This window comes from Mytilus galloprovincialis, chromosome 2, assembly GCF_965363235.1.
Source record: "Mytilus galloprovincialis chromosome 2, xbMytGall1.hap1.1, whole genome shotgun sequence".
NCBI classification, from domain to species: Eukaryota; Metazoa; Mollusca; class Bivalvia; order Mytilida; family Mytilidae; genus Mytilus; species Mytilus galloprovincialis.
Window position 1 is genome coordinate 57,720,406 of NC_134839.1, and position 27,994 is coordinate 57,748,399.

The following is a 27,994-nucleotide window of genomic DNA, read 5'->3' on the forward strand; positions in this document are numbered from 1 at the left end:
TTCGGTATAAAAATTTATTCAATAAAACAACAATGTAAACAAATCAACATTCTATTTTAATTTATTTACATTATAAATTATTTGATATCCCACATAAAATATAAAAACATGTGAACGCAAATGTTATGTTTAAAAAATGTTTAACAAAACGTCAGACAGTTTAAAATAAATATGATCAAATGAATGCAATAAAGCAGTCTGGTATTGTTACAATGTGTTATCCAAGAGAATCGTAAGCTGGTTCTCGACTGACTACTACACTTTGTTCATACAGTTTTGAGTTTTAGAGTATAGCATAATACACCAGCGGATTCCAGTTTAAGAGAAACGTCAATGTAGTAGTATGCTAGAGTTGTCTTTCTTTGATCATGAACAGAATTTACTTCATTAGTCCACGTCGAAACTTTTTTTCTTCACGACAATTTCTATATAATTTTTATGATGTATTTTGAAAACTATCATTTGATTATGAATCGTGATAAATTATATATATACGCACTACCAAATGCTGGTGTAGGAATATGCCTGTTTACAATTCACCACTTCTATCATCTACATTCACGTAATGTAGATCGTAACTATCGGTATGTCGCTTTCAGGAAACAGGTGCTTTCCCGGGGGATGATACAACATCATGATATTTAATAGCTTAACGATTTGTAACTTCATACTTTCGATACACTTTCTAATATCTGCTGATATAGTTCTGATTCTATGAATCTTGGATATGAGTCCTTTTCCATTAATGCCTGAATTTTGTGCTGTGCCACTTCGAATGTTTGTTTAGAAGGGTTTTCTAAGTTTGAAACTGTTGTCATTCTTGTGGTAGAATCTAAATTCACCTGAAATGTAAAAAAAAAAAATCTGAATATCGAACAAAGTCATGTATTTTAAAATGTTCTAAAATTTGTTTGTTAATTATAGGGAACTTTATGTCCCTTTGGTATATTTCGCCCCTCTTGTATGCTTTACATAGTATAACATAGAATAGAATCTGTTGAAATTTACAAAAAATAGCAATCTCTTTTATGTTTCATTTTCTATGTTCATAAGATAATCATGAAACTTTGGTTAAAACTCCTATTTGGCATTGAAATTTGAAAGCTCATATCATAGGGACCATGTGTCAGAAAAAAATATGCCCCAAAGTGGGACATGAAAAAAAAAACCCAACAGAAAGCATTATGTCTTTCTACTTGTAAATACAAGGTTTTTTTTCAAAACTTGAAATATTACTGTTTGTTCGTTTGACGATATGTATACATGGATCTTGACGTGCAGACTAAACAAATTAACCTACCTCTTTGGGGGCCTGGAAAGCAACATAGTCGCTATATATTTTCTGTGCAAGCACCGGAACATTAAATTCTTTACAAAAACGGAATTCCTCACAGGCAATCCAAAACTCTAAGTTCTCTTCACTGAATTCGGACTTCAAGAATCCCTTGAATAGTTCCAAACCACCTGTTAACAATGAATGAACAATTAATTAATTAAAAGAACAATTAAGACTAATATGGATGCGCCAACTTAAAGAGTTTCTGGTTAATGACTGCATATTGACATTATCACTGTGAATGACATCTCATGGCTTTTAAAATCTTGCGTTAGCACGTCTGGGTGTAGTGGGTGTGATCATGTTGGTTTCTATAATTTATATAACCAACTGTTCAGACTTATTCTTATTGCAATTCACATCTAAATACTGAATTTAAATGAGTTTTATCTGATAGTTTGAGATCCATTGCTCTAAATGTCAAAAATAATAAAGATGATAACTTTTCATAACATGTAACTTACTGTTCAGTATGTTTTTGCTCATCGTACTTTCCTTAGTTGAAGCGTATGTGTTGTTTTTGTTTTTGTTTTGTTTTTTGGCGGATAGTTAATTGACAACCATACAACATCTTGGTTTATTCAAATTGGCTGCTAATTTATGAAAATGACAGAAGCTACTTACTGTTATCAGTTAACAGTGATTCAAATGATTTACTCCACTGAAAGGCTTGATCATATGTTGGAATCGTGAAATGCAGAGGTAGAGAAAATTTAGGAACAAGTGCCGTGTCCGTGTTTCTGCGTCGTAGATTTTGAAATTTCCTCTTCATATTCTTAAACCCTCTGCAAAACATGAACAAACAAAATATAGGTTTGATATTCATATAAACAAAAAATACATAAAACCTGCTTTATTAATTTTGTGTTGTGTAGTAATATAGTTTTAGTGCTAGTTTTAGAACAACACCAACCAGACATGCCTTCATATATGTGATCATTTCATTATTAAGATTTTTGACACTGTCTTCAATTAGATTCATCTGCGTGAACTGTGAAAAAAATATTGTCAGAATAATGGCACAAGGGTATTTCCTCTTTGGTATCTTCTCACTGTGTGTATAAGAAGGCGCATCTTCGCAATAGCTACATTTTGTAAAAGGATTATGATCTGTTCCCCTCCTCTCCATAGAATGAGGGGAACGGATCTGTTACCCTTGGCTAGCGATGATGAAGAAGGTAGAAAACAAAAATTTTCTATGAATCATTATAATCAGATATATATGTGTGATAAATTTGATATTCATGGTTAACTTGATATTCGTGATTAATTTGATATTCATGATAAACTTGATATGCATGACAAACCGAAAACCTAACTACTCTTGTGGAGATTTTTGTTTTGTTTTACATTTTCTTGTTCTATCTGGTGTTTGTTTTATGTGTAATACTCTGTACAAATAAGACTTTTAACGAATAGTTGAAAATGAAAACTTACGAATTTCTCGATTTAGATTTGGGCTGTGAAGTATTGGTCATAAAATCTGGAGAGTTCATCATTGCAGCATCTGCAGAACATGTTTTATGAACTCTTCTAGTCAGTTCTCTGTCTGTCTTACCATCACTATCACTTCTAAATCTCTGGTGATATAAAGATAATTCCATAGCACGACTTTCCATCTGTAAACAAATAAGATAAAGTTGAGAATGGAAATGAGGAATGTCAAAGTGACAACAACCCGACCATAGAGACATTCATTATAATAATAAATTCAGAATTGCGGAACAAAAATAAGAAAAACTCGATATTGGTCTCCTTTCCTCAGTTCTAATGACGCTTTTATAAAACTGCTTACGTTTTCTTTGTTTTATAATAAACATGATTAAGATTAATTCGAAGCGCTTATTAATCAAGATGATCATGAATAATTTGCTCGGATTGAATCGCTTTTCTGAATATGATAGATCTGTCATCAGAAAAATTTAAACAATAATTTTGATATCTAACAAACAACCCCAAGATTCCAATTTTCTAACAGGGACAACTATTTGAAAGAAGACACTGTTTTGACCTTTAGATGGCTTTTGGTATCTGTATACAGTATCGTTAGATTGCTGCCTTATTGTATCCCCTTTTCTCCCTACATATCCGATCATGGCCTTTATTCATACAGATAACCATTCCCAAGTACCTGCTTTCATGCACAGTTGCTTGTTTGGTTTTTGTATTGCGTTTTTGGTAGTGTTATGTGAATTGTAACAGTTGTTTTTGTTCTAATTATATTATTGCACATGCTATTGAATGTTAATTAATCAGACTGAATGACAAATTCAAATAATTTTTTACGGTGAGGCAAATTATAGTCCTTTATTATTAAAAATCTAACAAACATACAAAATGATTGAATATTTTAATAGTCTCTCTTTTCCACAAAAACAACTTCCTTTGATTACTTTGAAAATCTAAACTCTCAGATAGTACGCTTATGGATCGGGTTTAATATGGCAACAATTTTAGATTTACAAATTCCACCGTCATATAGTAGTGACTTAGTTTATTCTACCAAAAATAAAATAATTATAATCTAAATATCTGCATGATATTTACTCATACATTTCAGAAAAACAAAGTTATTAACTTTTTTTTTGAAATACAACCCATTTTAATGTATAAACATCATGAAGCTATGATTCATTATTATCGTCCTTAAGCTATATCGTCTTGAGACATTAAAAGACATTCCTATTTAGGATCGATTTCTTCTCGAAAACTACTTTATTTGCTGCTAGAAATAGACAGAGAATTTATTTTGTCACGAAGTATAAGGCCTTTTTACAGAGATCACAAATTAGTTTACCATATATAGTTTTCTTGAGCTAAAAATACCATAAATACAGTTCGATGAACAAAAGAAAACCGCTGTGTTGATGATGTGCTTTTGTTGGGAGAAAATAAAAAAAAAGATATTATTGTTGTTATTGAAAAATATGTTTTAATAATTAGATTGTGTTTACTGTGACTTATAATGAAGCAGTAATTATTGATATTAAACCCTTAAAAGCACAAAAATATCCCGAGGAAACAGAAGAATGTTCAAAACAAAACAATTATGCATGGTCGGTAAATGTATATACCTATTTTTTTTTTATTTCTTATTGTCGTGCCAAACATTGTAATAATAAGTAGCTTATAATGTTTCATTTTCAGTTCAGTGAATGTTATATTTATGCGTCTTTGACAGTCCCCCTCCTCGTAACCCTTGGCTAGCGAAGATTGGCATTCATGCAATCATAAAAACTAGAATCTCAAAGACACTTGTTTTGGCCAGTAAATATAAGTAAGGTACATGTTTAATATTTTAAATCATTGACTGTCCAGTAGCAAATATCACAGTTAAGTCTTTAAAAGGGAACATTTAAGGCGTCAATTTTACTCTGCAAATATTTCAAAACAGATTTTAAACAGACATACTTTAGCCTTAATTATGATTACATTAAATTTAAGTTATCATTAAAATGTTATTCTTACCTTAATTTTAAATTTACATAATGAATAGTATTTTCGCCTCTTGTATTTTGTCTAACCACCCTCCTAGATATGATTATATTAACATGTAAAACCAATACATTTTGTTGCCAAGGATCACAAAGAAATTGGTATTGTTACAATGCCAAGATGGCATATTTATGTAGGAAAACTGTAGCTTTACTTGTCAAGTCTGGTTAGCTGTAGGACAGTGCAATGTCACAAAGAATGACAAATGTCGGTTTTGGTTTGGCAAAGGCATAGCATGAACTCATTGTTTAATACCGTTTGACCTTAATTATGTACCAAACGCCTTCAGTAATTCATTACACTAGTTTGTTGTTGATATCTGGACGTATTGCACAAGACAGCATTTGTAAGAAAATAATTTGTTTACTGATTCCCAGAAGAAAAAAAATCATGTATTCACATGTGTAATAACCCCTGTACTGTAGATTCGCTCCTCTGCATGACGCCATACAATGATATATGTTGTCAAGGAAGCTGCATTTAGTTAGAACGCATAGTTACGGATACAATTCAATGCATTTTCTACTTTATTTGCATTAAAACTTACAATAGACTAATGATAGAAGAATTAAAATATCAAAAATATACAGCACGTGACAAAATAATAATGACGTTTTACTCTTGAAAAACGCGCATTTGTGAACTTAATTTGTTGTTCGTTCATTTCGTTAAATATGTTTCTACATTCGAATTCTTTTTTTTTATAAATTTTATCATCATATTGCACATGTTTGGTTGATCCAAGTAGAAGAGGGGTTAATTTTTGTAGAAAATGGTATACAAAAGTAAAATTGAGAATGGAAATGGGGAATGTGTCAAAGAGACAACAACCCGACCAAATAAAAAACAACAGCAGAGGGTCACCAACAGGTCTTCAATATAGCGAGAAATTCCCGCACCCGGAGGCGTCCTTCAGCTGGCCCCTAAACAAATATATACTGGTCCCAATTTAAAATAAATAAAAAAAGCACCTACCGTATCTCCATTTTGACTTGGATCAGAGTCAACAAATAGTGCATGTGCAGGAATGTCATTGGTACAACCAGCACTATGACTCCGACGTAATGGTCGTGTTATCATTCTTTTAAATCGTCTGCGTTTGGATTCTTTGTCTTTCTTCGTGTAGCTTTGTTTAGAATCTATTGACTTTGTGTCTGAATGAAGGTCAAAGTCTGATGTTTCAGGAGAGGTATCACAAGTAAATGTTACTTTACTATCTTTAAGACCCGATGAAGATGAAGTACTGTCAAAAGATAACTCAACTGCTTCATCAATGTCAAATGAACTTATTTTTCCCGAACTACTTTTTCTATCCATTATTCTTTTTCTCCAATTCTTTGGTGTAGATTTTTCCTTTGTTTTTTCACAAGAAACTGTGCACTTGTCTTTCATTTCTGTACACAAATCTGATGGCAGTCTCATTACTTCGTCCCCTTGTTTTAAATCAATTGATTGTGTTTGGTTTGTGAGATCAAGTTTTGGTGAAGACAGATTACGAACGAACTCTTGCAAGTCTTGGTTCCACTGTTTAGTAATAGGCGTTGACGGTTCGTCTAATTGCACTCCCTGCAAAACAAAACAAAAAAACAAATATTATATTTCATATTTAATTGTAAGTACAATATATAAACACCAATCCACTCGTTGATTCACAGATGCCACTGCTGCTGATGATGAAAAATAACTAGTTTAGCATTATATTTTTGTTTGCTTTTTAACAAAATTGTTAAAACAAACACTGTATTTAGTGCAAGCATATACAGTATGATAGAATATTAGAGCACCTACAATTCCAAGTGAATTATTAACGCATACAAACCTCTTCGTTTCCAAAAACGCAATAAAGTATTCGATACAAAGTCATATTCCTATTCTCCATGTTTACGTTATTAATATTATTATTTTGGTTTTAATTCTATTCTTGCTTCTTTTTGAAAAAAAGGCTTCTAAAAAAATGTTTGAATCTTTTAAAAGTGAATAATGTCATACAGTCTCGTACAGAGTTTATGTTTAAATTTAAAAAAGTTATTGACTTTATATACGTATCTCCGAAGTGTTAATTTCAAAATAACGTCATAAAACGTGTAAGTGCGAATCCATCACTTTGAAGTAAACAACATATTTCATAAGGATATCAATTGCAGTCTATTTATTCCTTTTAAGTAATGAATAAGTCATGTCAAACACACAATAACTGTGATTTCTTTCCAAATTAGGTTTTCAGAATTTGCGGAGGAGAGAAATATCTCCAAACTTCAAAACGGGAAATAAAATCTGTTTTTCCATTTATGGAAATATTTTAATGTGAGAGTATTATAGAAAATAGACGAAAAATACAAAAAGAGACTATAAAATTCATAAATAGAATAGAAACTGACAAAAAACGAACGAAAAATAACGAGTAGACATGACTCGATTTCGAACTTTCGGGAGATAAAAATGCTGATCTTTTGAAAGCTGTATAAACTTATTCCCATTTTAGAGAGTTACAAGAAGCGGCAACATTATTGACATTATATTTAAAAAAAAAATGGAAGTGAATATGCTGCAGCTATTTAAGAACAGAAATGTTTTTCTTTATAATGTTGTCACCGTTCTTGAATTCACTGAGAGATAGACTGGGAGGTATACCATTCATAAAAGTTAAAAAAAAAAAACAAAAAAAACAAAAGGAAATAAATTAAACAAATAAAAAATAATAGTAAAAAAAAAGTCGATAGTGTCAAAACGAGAACTTATAATTGTGAAATTGAGTGAAAAGTGTATAGATATTTTTTTTAATTCTTTTTAATTATTTTCCACGGACGTGCTTTTTCAGCATATCAATAATGCAATCTAAAAAAAACTTTATGAAATATTAATGATAAAATTTAAGCTATATATATATAAATAAATATATAAACTTGCCATATTTCTACGTCAGGAAATCAAAGTTTGGATAAATAAGAGATTATAATTGGAATCATGTCTAAGTTCGTATGGCCTATGGCAAAAAGTACTTCCTTTTCGACTGACCACATAACGTTATTGCATTGCGTCATTTTGGTCAGAACCGTTGTCAGAGAAAGAGAGAGCGAGCGAGAAAAGGTAAAAAAAGGTGAAGAAGAAAATCCTGTATACAAACTAGTATATAACTTAACACCCATTGTCGAAGTGTTGCATGAGCATTAAATAACTTTGTTATATCTCTGTATTTATAAACGTAATATATCGCTAGACAAAATAACTTTGTCACTTGTTGACAAATAAAGGTTAATCGAGCAATTCGTAATATAAATGTTCTATTACATACAACCATTGACCAACTTGAAGTTTTGTATAACTTCAAAAGTCACAGACTATATATGTGCACGCCATACGCTTACTTATCTTAGTGCTAAAACTTTAATTTAAGTCACTGCTTTATCGTTGTTTTTAAATGAATTTTCAAATCCGAATTTCTTTAAGGAATGACTGTAATATTTTTTCTGTCTATGAAGAAATAACATAAAAAAATTGGTGCACACTGAATAACGCGCGTAGCGGGTTATTTAACAGCGTGCACCACATTTTTTATGTTATTTCGAATAGACAGAAAAAATATTACAGTCATTTCTTATAATTTAATTCTAAATTCCATTTTAAACCGTAGAAAACCATGGAAAAACGTTGATGACGTCACGGTCACATGACTAAATTATGTCTATGGGCTCATAACAAAATAACGTCAGCCAATCAGAAGGCGCGTTACCTCCAAATTAAATTATTTGTTGATGAAAACAACTATAAGTTGAATTTGATTAATTTCTTTATTGACAGATATCTAGAACCAAAATGAATCTAAAAAAAATAAATAACAAATTCATAAATTGTTGCGAACTTCAAAAATATTTGATTTGCGCAATGTTGCCAAATCACTGGGTGGGTACATACCTGTGTTTAATAACGTCACGATAATATTTGTACAAATTATAAAAAGAAAATGCTTTTGTATATATCAAATATAATTTAATTTTGGATGTAACGCGTCTTCTGGTTGGCTGACGTTATTTTGTTATGAGCCCATAGACATAATTTAGTCATGTGACCGTGACGTCATCAACGTTTTTTCATGGTTTTCTACGGTTTAAAATGGAATTTAGAATTAAATTATAAGAAATGACTGTAATATTTTTTCTGTCTATTCGAAATAACATAAAAAATGTGGTGCACACTGTTAAATAACCCGCTACGCGCGTTATTCAGTGTGCACCAAATTTTTAATGTTATTTCTTCATAGACAGAAAAAATATTACAGTCATTCCTTAAATAAAAAAGAAGATGTGGTATGATTGCCAATGAGACAACTATCCACAAAAGACCAAAATGACACAGACATTAACAACTATAGGTCACCGTACGGCCTTCAACAATGAACAAAGCCCATACCGCATAGTGAGCTATAAAAGGCCCCGATAAGACAATGTAAAAAAATTCAAACGAGAAAACTAACGGCCTTATTTATGTAAAAAAAATGAACGAAAAACAAATATGTAACACATAAACAAACGACAACCACTGAATTACAGGCTCCTGACTTGGGACAGGCACATACATAAATAATGTGGCGGGGTTAAACATGTTAGCGGGATCCCAACCCTCCCCTAACCTGGGACAGTGGTATAACAGTACGACATAAGAACGAACTATAAAAATCAGTTGAAAAAGGCTTAACTTATCAGATGGAAAATACATTTGGAAGTAGTTTACTTTTCAAATATTATTATATTTTTCATACAATTTTTTGAAAATACGGTAATGGTAGATGGCTTAATGCGACTTTTTGACTTTTTTCTTGCGCATTTCCGTGATCGTAAACGATTCATATTTTGAGCTTTCAAATTCCTTGAAACGATAATTTATGATTTTAAGACATCAGAATTTCTGACGTCTTATTAATTTTTAAGGGGGTCTGGTGCACTTATGACTGCTTATCACTTATTGAGACTAAATGTACAGCACCAAGCTTTAAAATGTTACCTTTTTTCAGTAATAGTCACCCATATCATTTAACTCATTACAAATAAAATCATTTTAAAAAAGAACATGTCTCTGTCCGACTGTGATAAGACTTAAACACATGACTTTCATTTATATTGATCATAAATACAGAAGCAAATCTCAGGTCAAGTGTGGGCGGATTACACGCAAATAGTCATCTTTGTTGGAAAGACAGATTGTTTCAATGTGCGACCTTTATGATTTTGAACCAAAATAATGAATATTTTGTAAACAAGGAAAACGTAAACGTACGAATTGAAATTTAACACATAGGTAAACAGATACAGGCGCTTGGGTATATGATACAGATAAAAAAAAATGATGATTAAAATATTTTATTTTCTATATTTATAATGCATGTCTATCACTTCTGTACATGTCTCACCTAGTTTCGAGTGATTTAAACGACTCAAAGAAAATACCAAATTTTACTATCCATACTAAATTGTTTCTTAGTATATGCACGGTGGGTATGGTTGTCCTGCGAGAGAACGTTCTGTGCTGGTGATTTGGTCCTGTCAGGTGCTGGTGGGTCCTGATTCTGTGCTGGTGGGTTTGTTTACATTGTATCAGAACGGCAATAAAACGACTGTTTTGTTGCTTAATTTTTCTCTGATGTGTCATAAGTACCATGCAAAATATATTACAACAATATTATATTGCAAAAGTCGTGCAAGTTCGTTAAACGGAATTGTCCTGACGCTGTGCTGGTGATAAGAAAAACGGTCCTGGTTCTGTGCTCCTATGTCCTGGTTCTGTGCCTTTATATTTTAGTTAAAAGTGGCATATATTCAAGATCATTGATGCTGTACTGTTATTCACTAATTAACTGTTGTTTGCTTTCTTGAAATTGACATTGTTGTGAATCTGTTTACTGTTATTATGAGAGAAAAAAAATACCCCTATTTTTTTATTTTTTTTTTAAATTAACTGTAATCTTATTTATTGGCCTGTTAATGGAACCCTTCTTGCCGCTTTTTAAGATAAGAAAATATGTTTACGATTTTCGGGATTACGATCATTTTGCAAGATCACCAAAATACGTTGTAAATATAAAGTAGATGATGTGGTATGTTTGTTGTCAATGGACAAATTTCCATAAGAAACAAAAGGAAGTATGTGTTAACAACCATACGTCATCGTACGACCTTCAACAATAACCCATAAAATAAAAATGTAAAAGGTTTTGCATAAAAATGGAGAGCAAAAATATAGAACAAAGGAATTTCTGAGCGTTTGAAACATACATGTATGTCTTTAGCAGCTTAAAACACATTTGTGTGAACAATTTAGTGCTGACTATAATAATGACAATAGTATTGCGGGTTTGTTTGTTTGGTTTTTTGGTTTTTTTTTTTTTTTTTTTGGGGGGGGGGGGGGGGGGATAATTTAGAGCGAGGTTACAGTGAAAGTTTTAAGCTTGGAATAGTTTCTCGTAAGATTTAAAAGTTGTATTTTAAAAGAAAAAATGTATCTTATAGCTATTAAGAATCACTTGCTGTATCTGTAAGATTTTTTCAACATAATTTTTTTGTCTGAACGGTTATCAGGTATTTTTTTTCTTTTCGAAAGTTCGATAGGCCACTAAAATAAATTCACTATTTTATGAAAGGGCAGACTAGAATATGTCAGAGAATGAAGACGAGATAACCTTTGTACAGAGATTTTTGTTATGTTTAGCATGGGATCAACTCAAGAGTACATTATCCTTAAAGATCTATTTAAAAGTATATAAAACTACCGTTTGCTTTGTTAATTGTGCCTTCAATTTCAAAAATTAAAATATCTCGTAGCTTCATACTACCAATTGAGTATAAAACAAGTATATAAGTTTAAAAAAGAAATTCTTAGATTAAACACCTACTGTAACATTTAACTTTAAAAGGTCATAACAGTTTAAAACAATACAAATCTACACACACAAAAAACTGGCTTAATCAACCCGAATCGCTATAAGATCATATATAAGCTCACCTGTGTCGAGGGGTCGTGTGAGGTTCATGTATTGTCTTGGCGTCCGCAATTACAAAAAGATCTTTTCTGAAATTACTTGACCAAATGTTACCAAATGATTTTTCAAGAGTGAATCTAGGAAAAACAATATTCATCAACAAACATGACCACTGTCTGTTAAAATGTATTCGAGCTTTTAGTTACAGCCGATTCCATTGAGTATGTAGACAAAGGTAATATCTTTGGTTAGCTTGCTTGTTAGCTAAACCGTGAAGTCATTGTTAGGTAAGGTATACTACCCTCCTTTCGAAGTAGCCTGGTCCTACAGACAGAAAGATGTGTCATTTGTCGGACTAGTCTACTCTTAAAGTAGGGTAGTTTACATAACCTAACAATGACTTTTCTGTTCAGCAAGCAAGATAACCAAAGATATTCCCTTTGTATACACACTCATTGAAATCGGCTTTAATATTGCAAAAGTTCAAGCAATTAGGGCAAAACTTACCGAGTAAAAAAAATCAAAAGGCCAATGTCTATCTACCTTGCACATTTCAGAAAATTCAGATCAGATAACGAAACTGGGTCCAGCAACATTTATAAGCAATCTAAGATTTTGACCCTCACAGTTTCCATTCACCACAAATATTCCCGTTACAACGAATCATTTTAAATACAAAAATACCAGTTGCAGCCTTTTGTTTATCTATTAATATATGTATACGGATAAAGTTATGAAAGGCAGCAGGGTCACCAGGGTGAGGAGTCCATGTCATCTGAAATAAATGCTAAGCATACATCTAGAAAGCGACAGATAATCATGACATTAAAAAAACTCTCTTCTTTTCGACTTTTTTCGAACAAATTGACACATAAAATGAATTATATAGTATTGTGGAATTTTTAACTTGTGTTCAAGTTTTTTTTAAGAATTTACAGCTCTTCTATAAATATATGCAAAGCAAACCATTGATCAAATTGCTTGCTATGATTGTTTGGATGTTTGTAAACGACAGGTAAGTAGTCTGTTTACTATAATACTAGAATTTGTTTGGACAATAAACATTAACTTCAATTCCTGTCAGTTTGTATTTGTCCAATCAAATCCCAGTATGTATTGAAACTCCGCCTACCTATTGTTTGAAAACATCCAAGCAAACATAGCAAACAAGTTAATCAAAGTTTTTTTCTTGCATGCTTTTATAGAAGAGCTGTACTATATAATGCAAAGAAGCGTTTAAGTCTTTCGCCAAAAAATACTATCAATTTCTTTTTGTCCTATGTAAACTTCCGTACCATTTCCTTCCATTCATGATCATTAAATTGAACTGTAAAATATTTCTTGGTACCTACTTAATTCCTTTATGAGTCATAATTATGACAATAACTGTTGTGAGCACAAGATTCACTGCACACTTTTAAAGTTCTGCTTCATCAAACATTAAAATGTGAACTTAAAGTTTTGAGACTTTTTTTATCGACACGATTGGAATTTTTGTATATGAGAACATGGTTTATCTATTAGTTGAAAATGCGGCTTTGAACTAGCTTTCATGTACCTGCGAGCATTCGTTGTTCAATAATGTGTGTCTTTGTGTTATTATTTTATGTGATAAATTGTTTTGTTGGTACACCACTGTAATAATGAAGGAGGAAATGAGGAGGGTTGGTTGGGTGGAAGTGGGGAGGGCTATGCGGAGCGCTAACAAACATGTCTATGCGGCATGGGCTTTGATCATTGTTGAAGCATCAATGTAAGGGGTATTTAATATCTTAATAAAACTATTCTTATTTTAGATACTATATATTGTTATCTGATATTGGACGAAATATGTTGCCGTTTTATGTAATTATGTAATACAAGTTACGATCATTTGAAAACACAGATTAAACAGCCAAATGGATGCACAAGAGCTAAATAGGAGTCATAGATCCTATTGACAACAATTATCTGCCCAATTTTATTGAATTTGTAACATTTGTTTCAAATATGACCAACTTCTTATCCAAAATCACCAGCACCGTATCAGGACCCACCAGCACAATGACAGGACCCACCAGCACAGTATCAGGACATGACTAAATTGAGAAAATGCTAAATTTTAATAAATTGCAATGTTTTTTTTCACAAAATAGTTTTGTCGTGTGGATTGCGGTATAGAAAGCGGACTCTATGAGCATTTTTGTTTTATTTTTTCAGTTCTAGATTTTCTGAAAATGAGCATTTTTGTGTTACGCTTACTGAAACAGTTTAGAGGGTCAAGTTTTTAATGGTTTACATATGAACCCATAAGATACAAAATTGAAAAATCTCAACTGTTTTCTTCCATTTTTTATGAGTGAAAACGTCAAAAATCATCATTTTCGTCTTTGTTTACATTTTTTCATTGATCACCGGCACCCGTCAGGACAGAATCACCAGCACAGAACGTTCTCTCGCAGGACAACCATACCCACCGTGATATGGATAATAAAATTGGGTGTATTTCTCGGAGTCGTTTAAATCACTCGAAACTAGTTTCTTAGTATATGGATAGTAAAATTGGGTATTTTCTCTGAGTCGTTTTAATCACTCGAAATTAGGAGAGACATGCACAGAAGTGATAGATATGCATTATAAATAGAGAAAAATGAATATTTTAATCAACAACAAAATAAAATATATCTGTATCACTGCATATACCCAAACGCCTGTGGTAACAGGGGGCATATAATGATTTTTGAAAGGGTTGGCGTAATTCTCGAAAAGGAAAATATATACCGCCAAACAGATCGAGGAGAAACAATTCTTGAGCAAATTAACGATTAAATGCTTAAAATTCGTTGAAATCGTGAGGAAAAAAAACTGGTGCACTCTCTCTACAGCCCATTGATTTTATCTTGACTGTACTTGTCCGTTCTCTTATTTACATAATTACAGTCAATGACGTCACGAAGTGATAAGCAAAATTATGCAGTGTCTTTATTTTGGCAGAGATATGATATATGTATTTCTCTGATTAGGGTAGTCACTATTTTTTTCTTCATTTCTTTCATATTTTAGTATATATACGAATAAAAGAGAAATTGGGTATACTGTGTATAACGCGTCTTGCGTATTAAATTCATAAGCCTGGGACCTAATATTTGATAACTATTGAGAGACAGGAACACAAAAACTACAAACACAAACACAAAAGACATATTCATTGTAGGCGTCAACAATAGGTCTACTCTATATATCAATTAATGATATTAAAACAAAATAGTCAAAACAAAATAATATCAGTTTAAAGTCGCCGTACATACACCAATCTGTTTTTTTAATGTCCGATGCAAAAGATTCAAGTTAAATAAAATCTTAAAACATTATGTATATCTGTGAATGAATAAGTTTGTTTTCAATTTAAGTACCGGTCTTTGTAAGAATCATGCAGGTTCCTGTTGATGGGCGATTCATGACCCCTCTTCAAATGTCTTTATATTTTGTTTATGATGAAGGTATGGTATGAAAATAAGTTTTCTGTATTAATTTTTTCTTTTCAACTTTGGTTGCCATGGAAACCATCCTTACAAAATTTTGCCTAAATACGTCCATAAGTAGCCTTTGAAAATTGAAATATAATGGATTTTAAAGAACCATAGAAATAAAGTTAATCAATACAAACAATATGTATATTTACAGTATTGACAAACACAACCCCAAACTATACAAAAACGTTAAAATTTTGAATTTACTAAATGGTTTGTTTCCATAGCAACCATTTAAAAATGTGTTAAAATTCGAAAATGAAAAATTTCAAAAACTTTAAAATTTTAAATCTGTTTATCTCCCAAGACCAACAATACCATGACATGTCATTGACAAATTTTGAAAGACCACATTCTATATATTCAGAAAATAAAAAGAAAGTCGTGTGTTTTTTTTTTCTTTAAAAAAATAATTTTAGTCAAAAATTGTCAATTTTCACCAAAATTCAGATTACCAAACAGATGAATACTGAAACATTTTGAACTTAAAAAGCTAAAACATTCCATTTATGCGTGCATTCCTGACACAAATTTGGTAATTATAAATGAGAAAATATGATTGATAGAGATATTTTTGTAGAGAAGGACATTTTTTCTTTCTGGGCATGGTGCCCCCCCCCCTTTTTTTCAAAATTCAAAAAATCATTAATAAATTTAAAAGATGGAATTCAATTGTGAACATTTTGAGCATTAAAACATGAAATTTCTTCAAAGGGTGAGGGCAATAATAGAACCCCCTACACCATTTTTATATATTAGATTTTTTTTTAGAAATGGGGAATGTGTCAAAGAGAGAACAACCCAAACAGAAATTTAAAATCTTTAGATTCTATTTCATGGTCTTTAAAATTGACTCTAAAGAACCTGAATCGATCACCTGAAATTTTTGGTTAAATCTTGCATCAATGATTATTTGTCCCTTCAATATATATCAATGAGTGGCTTAACAATTCCATTTAAATGTTCTTTGTATCTGTCGTTTTTTCTTCAAAAGCAAAAAATGAATTTTACCCCTATGTTCCATTTTAGCCATAGTGGCTAAGTTTCTTGAAGTACAAGGAAATAAAAAACTAAATTTATACAAGATTATAACTCCCAAGTTGGGCTGAAATTGATTAAGCATATTCAATATCAAAAGAAGATTTTTTTTTAAAGGAAGCAAACTAGATGAACAAATTGTGAAAAATTTCTTTAAAGGGCTATAACTCCATACGGATTCAATTGACAATTCTGGTCATATAATCTTATTTGTAGATCCTACTTTGCTGAAAGTTGTGCTGTTTACAGTTTATCTTTGTCATTAATAATATTCAAGATAATAACCAAAACTGCAAAATTTCCGTACAATTAACAATTAAGTGGCAGCAACCCAACAATGGGTTGTTAGATTCATCTGAAAATTTGCTCTTAAAAGGCTTTAGTGTTTGAGATATGAGCTACACACTGCATTTTACCCCTATGTTCTTATTTTACCCATGGCGGCCATATTTTTTTATAAAATAGAAAATAGAACACAAACTTAATTCTAGATATCCTAAGGATCATTCAGTTTATAAGTTTTACTGGAATTGGTTAAGTAGTTTCAGTGGAAATGTTTCAAATATTTTACACCGGACAGACGACAACGGAAGCAAAGTGATGGCAAAATTCACAGTTCCTTTGAAACGGTGACCTAAAAAAACTACGTCCGTTCTATCAGAAATAAACTGAAAATAAAAAATAAAAAATTTGTACCATCGAGAGCGCTAACAAGGCAACTTTCCATAAATTTTAATATTTTTAAGGGTCATAACTCTTTTAAAAAAGTCAATTGTCCATGATTATAGAACTCATCCGAGATATTGTTGATATTAATCTAGTGTATAAGTTTTATTAAAAATCTGGCAAGAATTGTACCTGTGGGAGCGTTAAAGGGGCTATTTTCCATAAATTTATTATTTTCAAGGGTTATAAATGTTTTTATTAAAGTCGATTGACCACCAATATCTAACTTGTTCCAGATATTGCTTATAATAACCTAAAGTATTAGTTTCTTAAAAATCTGACATAATTTGTACATGTGCGAGCGCTGCAAGGACAGCCAGATGGACACAAGGACGGATGGCAATCAAAATTGTAAGCAGACCATGTTTAAACGAAAAAAATTAAGTTCTAATTTCGATTTTTATTAATTGAAAATTTTTTGGTCGCATATTGGTATCACGTTGGCGTCGTCGTCGTCCGAAGACATTTGGTTTTCGCACTCTAACTTTAGTAAAAGTAAATTGAAATCTATGAAATTTAAACACATGGTTTATGACCATAAAAGAAAGGTTGACATTGATTCTTGGTGTTTTGGTCCCAACAGTTTAGGAATTAGGGGCAAAAAAGGGCCCAAATAAGCATTTTTCTTGGGTTTTCGCACAATAACTTTAGTATAAGTAAAAAGAAATCTATAAAATCTTAACATAAGGTCTCTATGACCACAACAGGAAGGTTGGGATTGATTTTGGGAGTTTTAGTCCCAACAGTTTAGGAATTAGGGGCCAAAAACAGGTCCCAAATAAGCGTTTTTCTTGGTTTTTGCATAATAACTTAAGCATAAGTTATTAGAAATCTATGAAATTTTAACACAAGGTTTATAACCACAAAAGAAAAGTTTGGATTGATTTTGGGAGTTTTGGTCCCAACGAATTAGGGGCCAAAAGGGTCCAAAATTAAACTTTGTTTGATTTCATCAAAAAAATAATTATTGGGGTTCTTTGATATGCCAAATCTAACCGTGTATTCAGATTCTTAATTTTTGGTCCTGTTTTCAAATTGGTCTACATTAAGATCAAAAGGGTCCAAAATTAAACTTTAAGCTTGATTTTAACAAACAAAGAATTCTTGGGGTTCTTTGATATGCTGAATCTAAACATGGTCATAGATTTTTGATTATGGGCCCAGTTTTCAAGTTGGTCCAAATCGGGGTCCAAAATTATTATGTTAAGTATTGTGCAATACCTCTGCGGTCGTATAAAGCTGCGCCCTGCGGAGCATCTGGTTTATTTATAAAAATACTATTTTTGATATAACAAAAATAAAAAAATAAAATATTTTTTTTGTCTTAAATCAGTGGTGTTGATAAGATAATAACACTCTTTAAAGATTAGACAAATGTGACAGTTTTAATCTTGGTACAGTGTTTCCAATTTCATTATCTATGGAAAATACATTGCCTTGCATCGTTTCTTTTGTGGACTAGTATACTATTGCACAGAGTCAGATTATGTACACATAATGGCTGTTACTATTTACCTCCCATGTAAATCGACATGTATCGAAACCTGTATGCAAACACTTATTTGTCACTATGTCGATTTAACTGTGCTAAAATTGAAATTGAAGAAGAACTACAGAACCTTTCTTTTTATTCTAATATATAATAATCTAACTTATCTAAAAGATTTGAAATAAATGCGGAATGTGTCCATTGGACACAGATGATGCTCCCGCTTCCATATCATAAAAGTCATAAACGGACATGACTGAAGACACTTACCAATTGTGTACTAACTTTTATGGTGATAAGAATTGTGTAAAAGTTTCGTAACATTTGGTTGAGGCAAACTAAAGAAAGAAATACAAAACAAAAAATTCAGCAACTTTTTCCCTCTATAAAGAGGCATTGCATAGAACAGTGAAAGTTACACCACCAAAATTCAAAGTTGATCTGCATTTGGTGGCTTTAAGCATTGTGTATAATTTTAATAACATCTGGTAAAGACAAACTAAAGTTAGAGAACAGAAACGGAAATTCAGCAATATTTCTATTTGTAAAGGGGCATAACTCTTGGACGGTTTAAGTGACACCACCAAACTTAGTCTTGTTTTATGGTAATAAGCAATGTGATTAGGTTTCATAACATTTGGTTGAGACAAACTAAAGATAGAGAACAGAAACCAACGTTGGGACATACTGACGGACGGACAAGGGTTAACCTTAATGCCCCCTCCGCCACTGCGGGGGCATAAAAATATGTAAATATAACAATTGATTAAATTAGGCAAAATTCAAGAATGGCCATTGCACATGGTTATCATAAAGGTTTGAGAATCAAAACAGTATACAATAGTTCGGACCAGCAAATTTTCCTCAGGGCCACAAGGATAATATTTTTGAGAACCATAAAAAACGCGATTATTCTGCGGTATACAAATAATAATTCAGTTAGGTTTAAAAAAAAATAATAGACAAGCTGTCCTTTTCCACCATATACAATAGAAACATTGACAAATTCTTTCACAATTAATGTAGATCGTTGGTATATATTTCCTCAAATAGAACATGTAGAATTTGTATGCCCCCACTGTAGCAAAGGGGGCATTAAGTTGTACCCTTGTCTGTAAGTACGTCCGTTCCAGAGTTATACCCTTATAGAAATGGAAAAAAAATGCTGACTTTTTTGTTTCCGTTCTCTAACTTAAGTTTGCCACAACCAAATGTTTTGAAACTTATACACAATGCTTATTTCCATAAAATTCAAAACAGTTAGAATGTTATTGGTGTAACAGGTACTGTCAATAAGTTATGCCCCTTTAAAAATGTAAAAAATGCTGAATTTTCCGTTTCCGTTCTCTTTTTTTCGTCTGTCTGACATAGTTCATCTTACCCTGACCTCATTTTCTTAGAAAATTGATAATGTTAAGTTAATATGATACTTGTATTAAAATCTTTACATAACACTTACAGAGTTTCAAAAGTAATTCAATTATAAATAAAACCAACCAGACATTTCAGGGTGAGTCTTCTTGTTTAGCAGATCTTAGTCTAGGGTTAAAGTTTTTAAAGCATCAATCTGTTTCAAAAACCAACAATGAGTTGCATTAAATTGTTAATGTAACTTCTTTATAGCCATTTTGAAAGAGAAAGTATCCTAAGCTATTTTTTTTTAAATGTTCAGTAAGATTTGTTTTATAGATAATCATGTTATGCTCATTGTTGAAGGATATACGGTGATCTGTGGTTGTTTATTTCTATGTCTTTGCTCTCTCTGGTTGAGAGTTAATTGTCTCATTGACAATTACAACACATCCACTTATCTTTATACATAGACTCACTAGTAATTAAGTTTTGGATTCAACTTTATTCTTTTTCACTGACAGCATCAGTCTTAGACACGACAACGGGTTATGCGTATTACCATTTTTTTTTAAACTTCTGAGAAATCTTACATATAAGATTGAAGGGAGGGTGGTACATATGCTGCCCTCAACTTTAGAAGTTGTGTTATGCTTAAATTCTTAAAATACTTAGTTCACAAGTAAACACAATGAGATACTACATTTCTTTCAACAAATTTTATAATTTTGAAAAAAAAAAAAAAATCAAAAAAAAAGGGGGGTGCACCATACCCAGAGTGATGATTTTTCATTTTGTACGAGTATATCTTCATTTATCATATATTCTCCTTTAAAATTAACAAATGTGTGTCAGAATTGCACATATCAATGGAATGTTTTAGCTTTTTAAGTTCAAAATTTTTGATTATTCATCTGATTGTTAATCTGAATTTTGGTGAAAATTGACAATTTTTGACTAAATTATTTTTTTTAAAGAAAAAAAAACACACGACTTTCTTTTTATTTTCTGAATATATAGAATGTGGTCTTTCAAAATTTGTCAATGACATGTCATGGTATTGTTGGTCTTGGGAGATAAACAGATTTAAAATTTTAAAGTTTTTGAAATTTTTCATTTTCGAATTTTAACACATTTTTAAATGGTTGCTATGGAAACAAACTATTTAGTAAATTCAAAATTTTAACGTTTTTATATAGTTTGGGGTTTTGTTTGTCAATACTGTAAATATACATATCCTTTGTATTGATTAACTTTATTTCTATGGGACTTTAAATTCCCTTATTTTATATTTTCAAAAAGGGTCTTTTTTCACATATTCAGGCAAAATGTTGATTTGATGGTTACCATGGCAACGGGCATAATACAGGGAAAATAAAGACAGAATTTTGACCATCTACCAAAGTTCTTATGATATAGGGCAAAAAAAATTACTTCTGTGACATGCCATGAATCACCTTCTGCATGATTTTTACAAAGACCGGTACTTAATAAGTCAGCAATCTTTTTCGAGGAAACCTTAGTGTTCTTCAGATATGGTTGATTAAAGCGTTTATGCAAGTCATTAGGCCAGTGCTGGTATTATCATATTGATGCAGTTTAGAAGTTTGATGTTTAAAATATTTTTTCAACATTTTACAAGGTAATGTAATTACAAATGGAACGGGGAGGGCGGACTTCTTTTGTTACCAATGAATTAAACATAGCGGCTTGATTTCATGTTCAATTATAAAGATAAGGAGATGTGGAATAACTGACAATTGGAAAACTCTCCATCCGATTTCAAATGAAATGTAAGCGACAACAGCCTAGGTAACATTTCGGCCTTCAACAATGAGCAAAACAAATAACATAACGTCAACTATAAAAGATGTAATATTTTTTTAATAATCGATGGATGTGATAATAAATAAAGGAATTTAAGAATTAAATGCATTTCCGGATTTTATTGATGTGTAAACTGAAACAAATCATTCACAAATTTTGCCAAAAAATTCCTACGTTTGTGAGTATATTTATCTAGTGGACAAATCGATATAAACTCAGGAGTATTACTGGACAAAAAGAATCACTTGTAACTACATGTACAATATTATACGACTATATAATCAAACAATCCAAAACTGATATAATTTACAAAAATGTATACGGCGAAAAAGTGGACAACAAAGAAAACGGAAATAATAAAAAAAAAAAAAAAAACTATAAATATTTCATTTCATTTCATTTCAAAATAAAATAACAAAACAATTATTATTTTTTTTTTTTGCTGCAATATTAAAACCGTAAAATTGCAATTAAACTCGACATTTTATTTTGATAAGAAGAAATAGTTGGTTCGATTACACGGCCAATATAACAAATTGAATGTTTACACAATGCTTGACCGTAAAGATATAAATACACTTTCAACGTCGAGTTAATATATAACTTGTATAGCTGTTGAACTGATATAAAAAGATAAATCTTGTCATGAACGTTCTATTGTTGAATATTTTAGCTAAAATTTTAAAAGTCATTTTTAACATGTATCTAATACTGTTCTAAAGGAATCTACTTAAAAAATCTGAAAAGTCATATCATATATTTTACATGAAACAAAACTTGCAATTTATAAATAATCAAATAAACACCAATAAACAACATACCTTGATTAAAAAGCCATGTTCTATAATACTGTTACATTTATCAACCACAAAACCCACAACATCAAGGCGAAAATATGACAATATTCACCTTACACTTGTCTAATTCAACAATAAAGCCGTTCTATAAATAATATAAAATTCTTACACCGTGCCAAGTTATTTCTGATGCATCCTATAACAATGTCACAGATATCGTGTGTTAATCTAGATATAGTCTAGCTCCAGCTGCCGAAGCGTGCACAAAACACAAAGCGGGGGTGGTGTTCAATATCGTTTTTAACTATCTGTTCGTTTCATTCATATGACATATTGATTTACATCGATATACTACAGAAAATCTGTTGCATAAATGATGAAATGTACGAAGGATAGGTTTTATATTCACATCTGCTTACTTTCTTGTATTTTTAAAAAGATTATTGTACATTTTATATGTAAAAATCTATTACATTGTAAGCATTAAATGTTAGAAAATTATATGTATACGTGTACTGCACTTGGTGTAGGATGTTGTACAATTCATTTTGACTGAAAGTGTGTGTGGGGGGAGGGGGAGAGTATTCCTGTCATTATGTAGGGATATTGCTTTAAGACATTAAAGTTTTGCAGAATAAATAAAGATAAATACGGACAATACAAAAAAAAAAGATGCATATAAAAGATATTAGGAATTACCCAACAAACAAAACCAATTCAACCACTAATATCCAACTTCTTCTTAAAAAAAAACTGACGTCTTTACAGAGGCACCTGTTTCAGATATTTGGACTGACCGCATAACGTGGTGAGATGATACCACTTACTTGAATTTCAGAGAGCAAAATAAGATTTAAAAACAAACACATTGAACATCAATTAAAGACTAGGTAATATGTTGCGAATCACTGAAATTGCAAAATGCATGCATGTGTATTAACAGGAGAGGAACATCAGAGATAGGGAAAACATTGGAGAACAGCTTGGATACAGAACCGAAAAACACAGATATTTTTTTCTAGAAAGACATCCGCTTCATTTTTCTAAAAATGTAAATAAATAAGTACGTTTTTAAAAAGGACAAATTCATACGACAAAAATTGATAACGCGGCCACCGCCTCCCAATTCCCGGACAGCACATACACAACCTTACCTTACGGGCACTTTTATGTAGATCTATATAGTGATCCACTCAAAGAATATTTACAATCAAATTACAGTTCTCATTAATATTTCAAAGGTTAATTACCTCAATATGAAACGTTGGCGTTGATACACGAAATTCTGAAATACATGTAAGGTTATTGATTCCATGAAATTTGAAGCAACACAACATATTAAAATCTGTCTTGTTCTAGATCTACGAGAGGATGTTAAAAATTCTGACCATGTTTCGTAGTAAAATGGGTACGGATTATTGTGGAAAATAAACAGGATGTTTATAGCACTCAAATAAGGAAATAAACTCCTACTCAAGTATGTCTTAACATTGTTATGGGATAAACGATTAAACATCGACAAACCTCCAGCTAAAATTGTACAAAATATCATGATTTACAAAACCAGTTTATTTGTATTATAATAACTTACTATATATATATATATATATATATAGAGTCTATAAGAATCTACCAACCAGTAAACTAGTATATATATAGAGAGAGAGAGAGAGAGAGAGAGAGAGAGAGAGAGAGAGAGAGAGAGAGAGAGAGAGAGAGAGAGAGAGAGAGAGAGAGAGAGAGAGAGAGAGAGAGATGATGAGGAAAAGGGGGAGGGGTGAGATATGTCTTTCATTAGAAATAGATGACTAGGGTAATATATATTATCTTTATGGAGCATTCCAATAACTATATTGTTATAACATGTTCTTTACATGCTGGTATCGTCCCTACATTCCCTGATCAGCACAAGACGCTGGGGCTCATATGACACTAATGTCTAAATGTAAAATTGACACCGACATTACAATATTAAACGAGACAGGTAAAGTATTGAACTGTAGGGAAGCTTCGACACACTAAAAAATTCAGTTGTGTTTATCATGCCGAAGACTAAATCGTTTTTTCTACTCGCTGTTTTAATCGTTGTAAGATATTATAACAAGTACTTTTACATATCTGCCCTGGTATCATCCCTTGACCCATATGAGATCTCAGCTTACGTATTGTGCTGATAAGGGAGTCTGGGATTATACCAGGGCTGATAAGTTGTAATCTATAAATGTCTTCTGTGAATTAAAGTACATTTTACTGACAAATCCATATGCTTGAAGATGTATCTTGCTTCCAGTTTAAGTATTTGCCCGGTTTTAGCATCCACAAGAGCCTAGGAATGTTAAATGGTACGAATGTATCAACATTAATATATCAGTGAAGTTCGTGATATTAGGCTGACCTCTTTTCTGGAAGTATTTTAAGGTTTTATTGGGTTATTGGGATTTGTTTGATTAACGTATAGCATGGGAATGTACGGTAAAGTTGTAACAGTAAATAAAAACATACTTAATCTGCCCTATTAACATAATCATGACAGAACCAAGAAAACGATTTTTGTATTATATTACATTATTTTAGAAAAGTTTTGTTGGCCGCAATGATGCAATCATTAAAATAGAATAGTTTCAAGAAAACTTGCATCTGAAAAGTTTTATTATTATCTTATGTGAATTTTCGTAATGATGTGCAGATTTGATGCAGATTTTGGGTGCAACATGTATTCAACCTATAATAGAATGTTATTAGTTTTACTATTTTGTTTTATTTTAAGGGCATACGATAAGAAAAACAGGGTTATTTTTGAACGGATGTTGTCGAGGTTAGTCATGAAGATATATACTTATCTTACACCTGTTTCATTCAAGGAACGGCAATCATTCATGTATACATGTACAAATTTTACACGACATATCGACATTTGTTAATCTAACAAGTATGCACTTTTTTTATGTTCACAAATCGATGTGTCTTATTGAAGCAGATTGCATGACTACAAATTATTTAATCTCCGTTTTCCGTTTTCCGTCTTGTATAGTGGTTTCCTTCTTTAGTTTTCCGCCAACTTTACCATTGACTACAATAGAGACAAGAACGTGTCTCCACATGCTGCGGGATTAAACGGGTTTTTGTTTTATCTCAATACCACACCCCCCCCCTTTTCCCCTCTTTAGAGCCTGAATAAAATCAAGCAGGATTTGTATATTAAGACCTAGTTAAGATAAGTAGGAGAAACATATATAATGAAGTGTTCGTTAACTTTTTAGAGTGTGTTCTTGTCATTCATAATGACTCCACTCCAACATGCCAGTCAATATGGGCGAGTGAATGTACACAGATGAGGCAAACACATATTCTTATAAAATAGGTTCCTTCCATTGTGAAATTGAATGCTATTTGTAACTGAGTCGTCAATAAATCCGGAAAATGTCTTTTATCTACATTGTTATAACTGTTATGTTGTATAACAACTCATAAAAACAAAACAAAAATGTTTTCGAAGGATTGGTATTAAAATGACGCAAGCAAAAGAAAAAAACCGCATGTTTAATAGTTGGTGCAATTTATCTTGTCTATTTATTTATATCTTTCAGTCGTTAATATGCATGACATATTGATAATATAGGACTAAAGATGATTGAAGATTACATGCTATTATAGGCTCTATAGATTATAACTACAACTGGATGGTAAAAATAGCTAAACATGTATCAAGTACTAATCTGTTAATAGTACGTACTTACAATGGAGAAAAAGAACTATTTGCACAGAATACCTAAATTACGATACATAGGCCACGCTTGTTATTTTCATTATTTCATTAATTTACTGCAGTAGTTATGTTAATCATGATGTCCATCTCCAATCCTATGGTAAGTATGATGATACTACATTGTAGAAATGTAAAACGAGCGAGGCGAAGGCCATTACAGTTCATGGTACAAAAAATGCGTATCTCTGTACCTTTTATAGAAAAAGCATTAAAAATTATAAACACAAAAATAGACAAATACTTTTTTTCAATTACCGTAACCATTTTTGTTTAAAAAACAAACATCTCAGTATATATTTGTACAATTACTTATGGATTTTAAATGAAATCCAAGGCTGTTGAAAATTGATAAGAATTATTAATGATCATTATTATTTGAAATTATATACAAAATGGAAAAATAAACAAATGCTTACCCTCATTTTTCGTCTGTACTGGTATTACTCCAATATGTGATCAATAATATTCAATATGATGTTAATTCATGTAACAATTCTAACAAAGTGCACATTCATAGCTCTGTTAATAGATATATTTCTTCCAGCCAATGACAAAATCAATCGATAATCCCTAGAAATTGTCAATTGCTGTAATTATGAACGAAAATCAATTATACTCGTATTCCCAAGGTGATCTAAAATTACATTAAGTGATAATTACTTTCTCTACTATACAGGTGTCCATCATGACAAACCATTCATTAGAGAATGTCAACAACTTTTTACTGATACAACTGCAACTTTATGTTCAAACGGCTTCATTTAAGCCGCGACAACCCTAGTACTCCCTTGTCAGAATTCTTTATCTATAACTTCAAAATTACGTCTTTTCTTCTAAGTTAATGGTATTTGTTGTAATCCCATTTAAGAATTTCTCAGAGGAGAAATGATTTCTCATAACATGCCGATGGTTATTGCAAATTCTTTTCTTTAGTCATGGAGTTATCAAGTCTCAATGGAAGAAGAGGTCAATACAATTAATTGTATCAATAGTTCTATAATTTCCCTGACAAATTCTCATATATATTCCATGACTGTACAGTCAAAATACCATTTATCTATTCATCAAGCTATCTCTCAAAGTAAATAAAGTTTCTTTCACATCAGGTTAACGTTGAGTTCCAATCAGGTTGTTAAAATAGATCTTCTAAAATATTACCTGGGTGGTAAATGTTTCTTCTATTGAAGATGATATGCAGTAGCTCGTTTAAAGATCGATGCTGAATGCAGACAGACAAAAACACTGCTCAAAACTCAACCACCTTTCAATAGAAATGTGTTCAACAGAATTTTCCTTAGTAATGATTTGACCTTTATCAATGAACGATTCCTCTTCAAAATTTCTTTTGCAGAACAGAAAATAATATTTTCAAATGTATGTAGGATGAAATCCTCTTATGTTTATCTCTTTTGAATACAGCGATGTTATTTGAAGGTATAAGCATTCATTTTTAAGTCTTGAACTTTTCTCTTGCTTAGTTAATGGGTAATGCTATAGGTAGTGTATGGTTAATATCAAATTTTATAATCAAACATTTTGCACTTAATTCATGACGTAAAAAAATGAATTTCACAATAAATCTTTGTTTTGTTGTTTCTTTCACCTAGCCTATTTATTGATGGTTTGTTAAGGCGTACGTATCAGATGCTATCAGGTGAACTTAATATCACTTTAGAAAAAAAAACTTATTC

At 31.4% G+C, this 27,994-nt stretch overlaps 1 protein-coding gene across 6 annotated transcripts; it reads right to left on the reverse strand.

Moving 5' to 3' along the window:
* LOC143063939 (uncharacterized) lies at window positions 1-27,761 on the reverse strand. 6 transcript variants are annotated; one of them, XM_076236398.1, is made up of 6 exons: window positions 26,720-27,761; window positions 5,807-6,397; window positions 2,774-2,955; window positions 1,961-2,121; window positions 1,301-1,464; window positions 1-842 (listed from the first exon to the last, which is right to left on the reverse strand). In XM_076236398.1, exons 1-6 carry the CDS (start codon window positions 26,723-26,725, stop codon window positions 666-668), a joined length of 1,281 nt encoding a protein of 426 aa, XP_076092513.1. In that variant the 5' UTR covers window positions 26,726-27,761; the 3' UTR covers window positions 1-665. The 6 variants fall into 6 exon arrangements, with proteins under 6 accessions (XP_076092513.1, XP_076092511.1, XP_076092516.1 ...); XM_076236396.1 differs by lacking the exon at window positions 26,720-27,761 and adding an exon at window positions 23,788-23,941; XM_076236401.1 differs by lacking the exon at window positions 26,720-27,761 and adding an exon at window positions 22,707-22,741.
* Window positions 27,762-27,994: the final 233 nt, after the last annotated feature.

Excerpts from the sequence above, each read along its gene's own strand:
- LOC143063939 (XM_076236396.1), bottom strand. The coding sequence starts at position 23,874 with ATGTTGTGTTGCTTCAAATTTCATGGAATCAATAACCTTACATGTATT. Across the intron at positions 2,122-2,773 it reads AAATCTAAATCGAGAAATTC|AGGGTTTAAGAATATGAAGA; the intron begins GTAAGTTTTCAT and ends CATGTTTTGCAG. Across the intron at positions 843-1,300 it reads CTTTCCAGGCCCCCAAAGAG|GTGAATTTAGATTCTACCAC; the intron begins GTAGGTTAATTT and ends TTTACATTTCAG.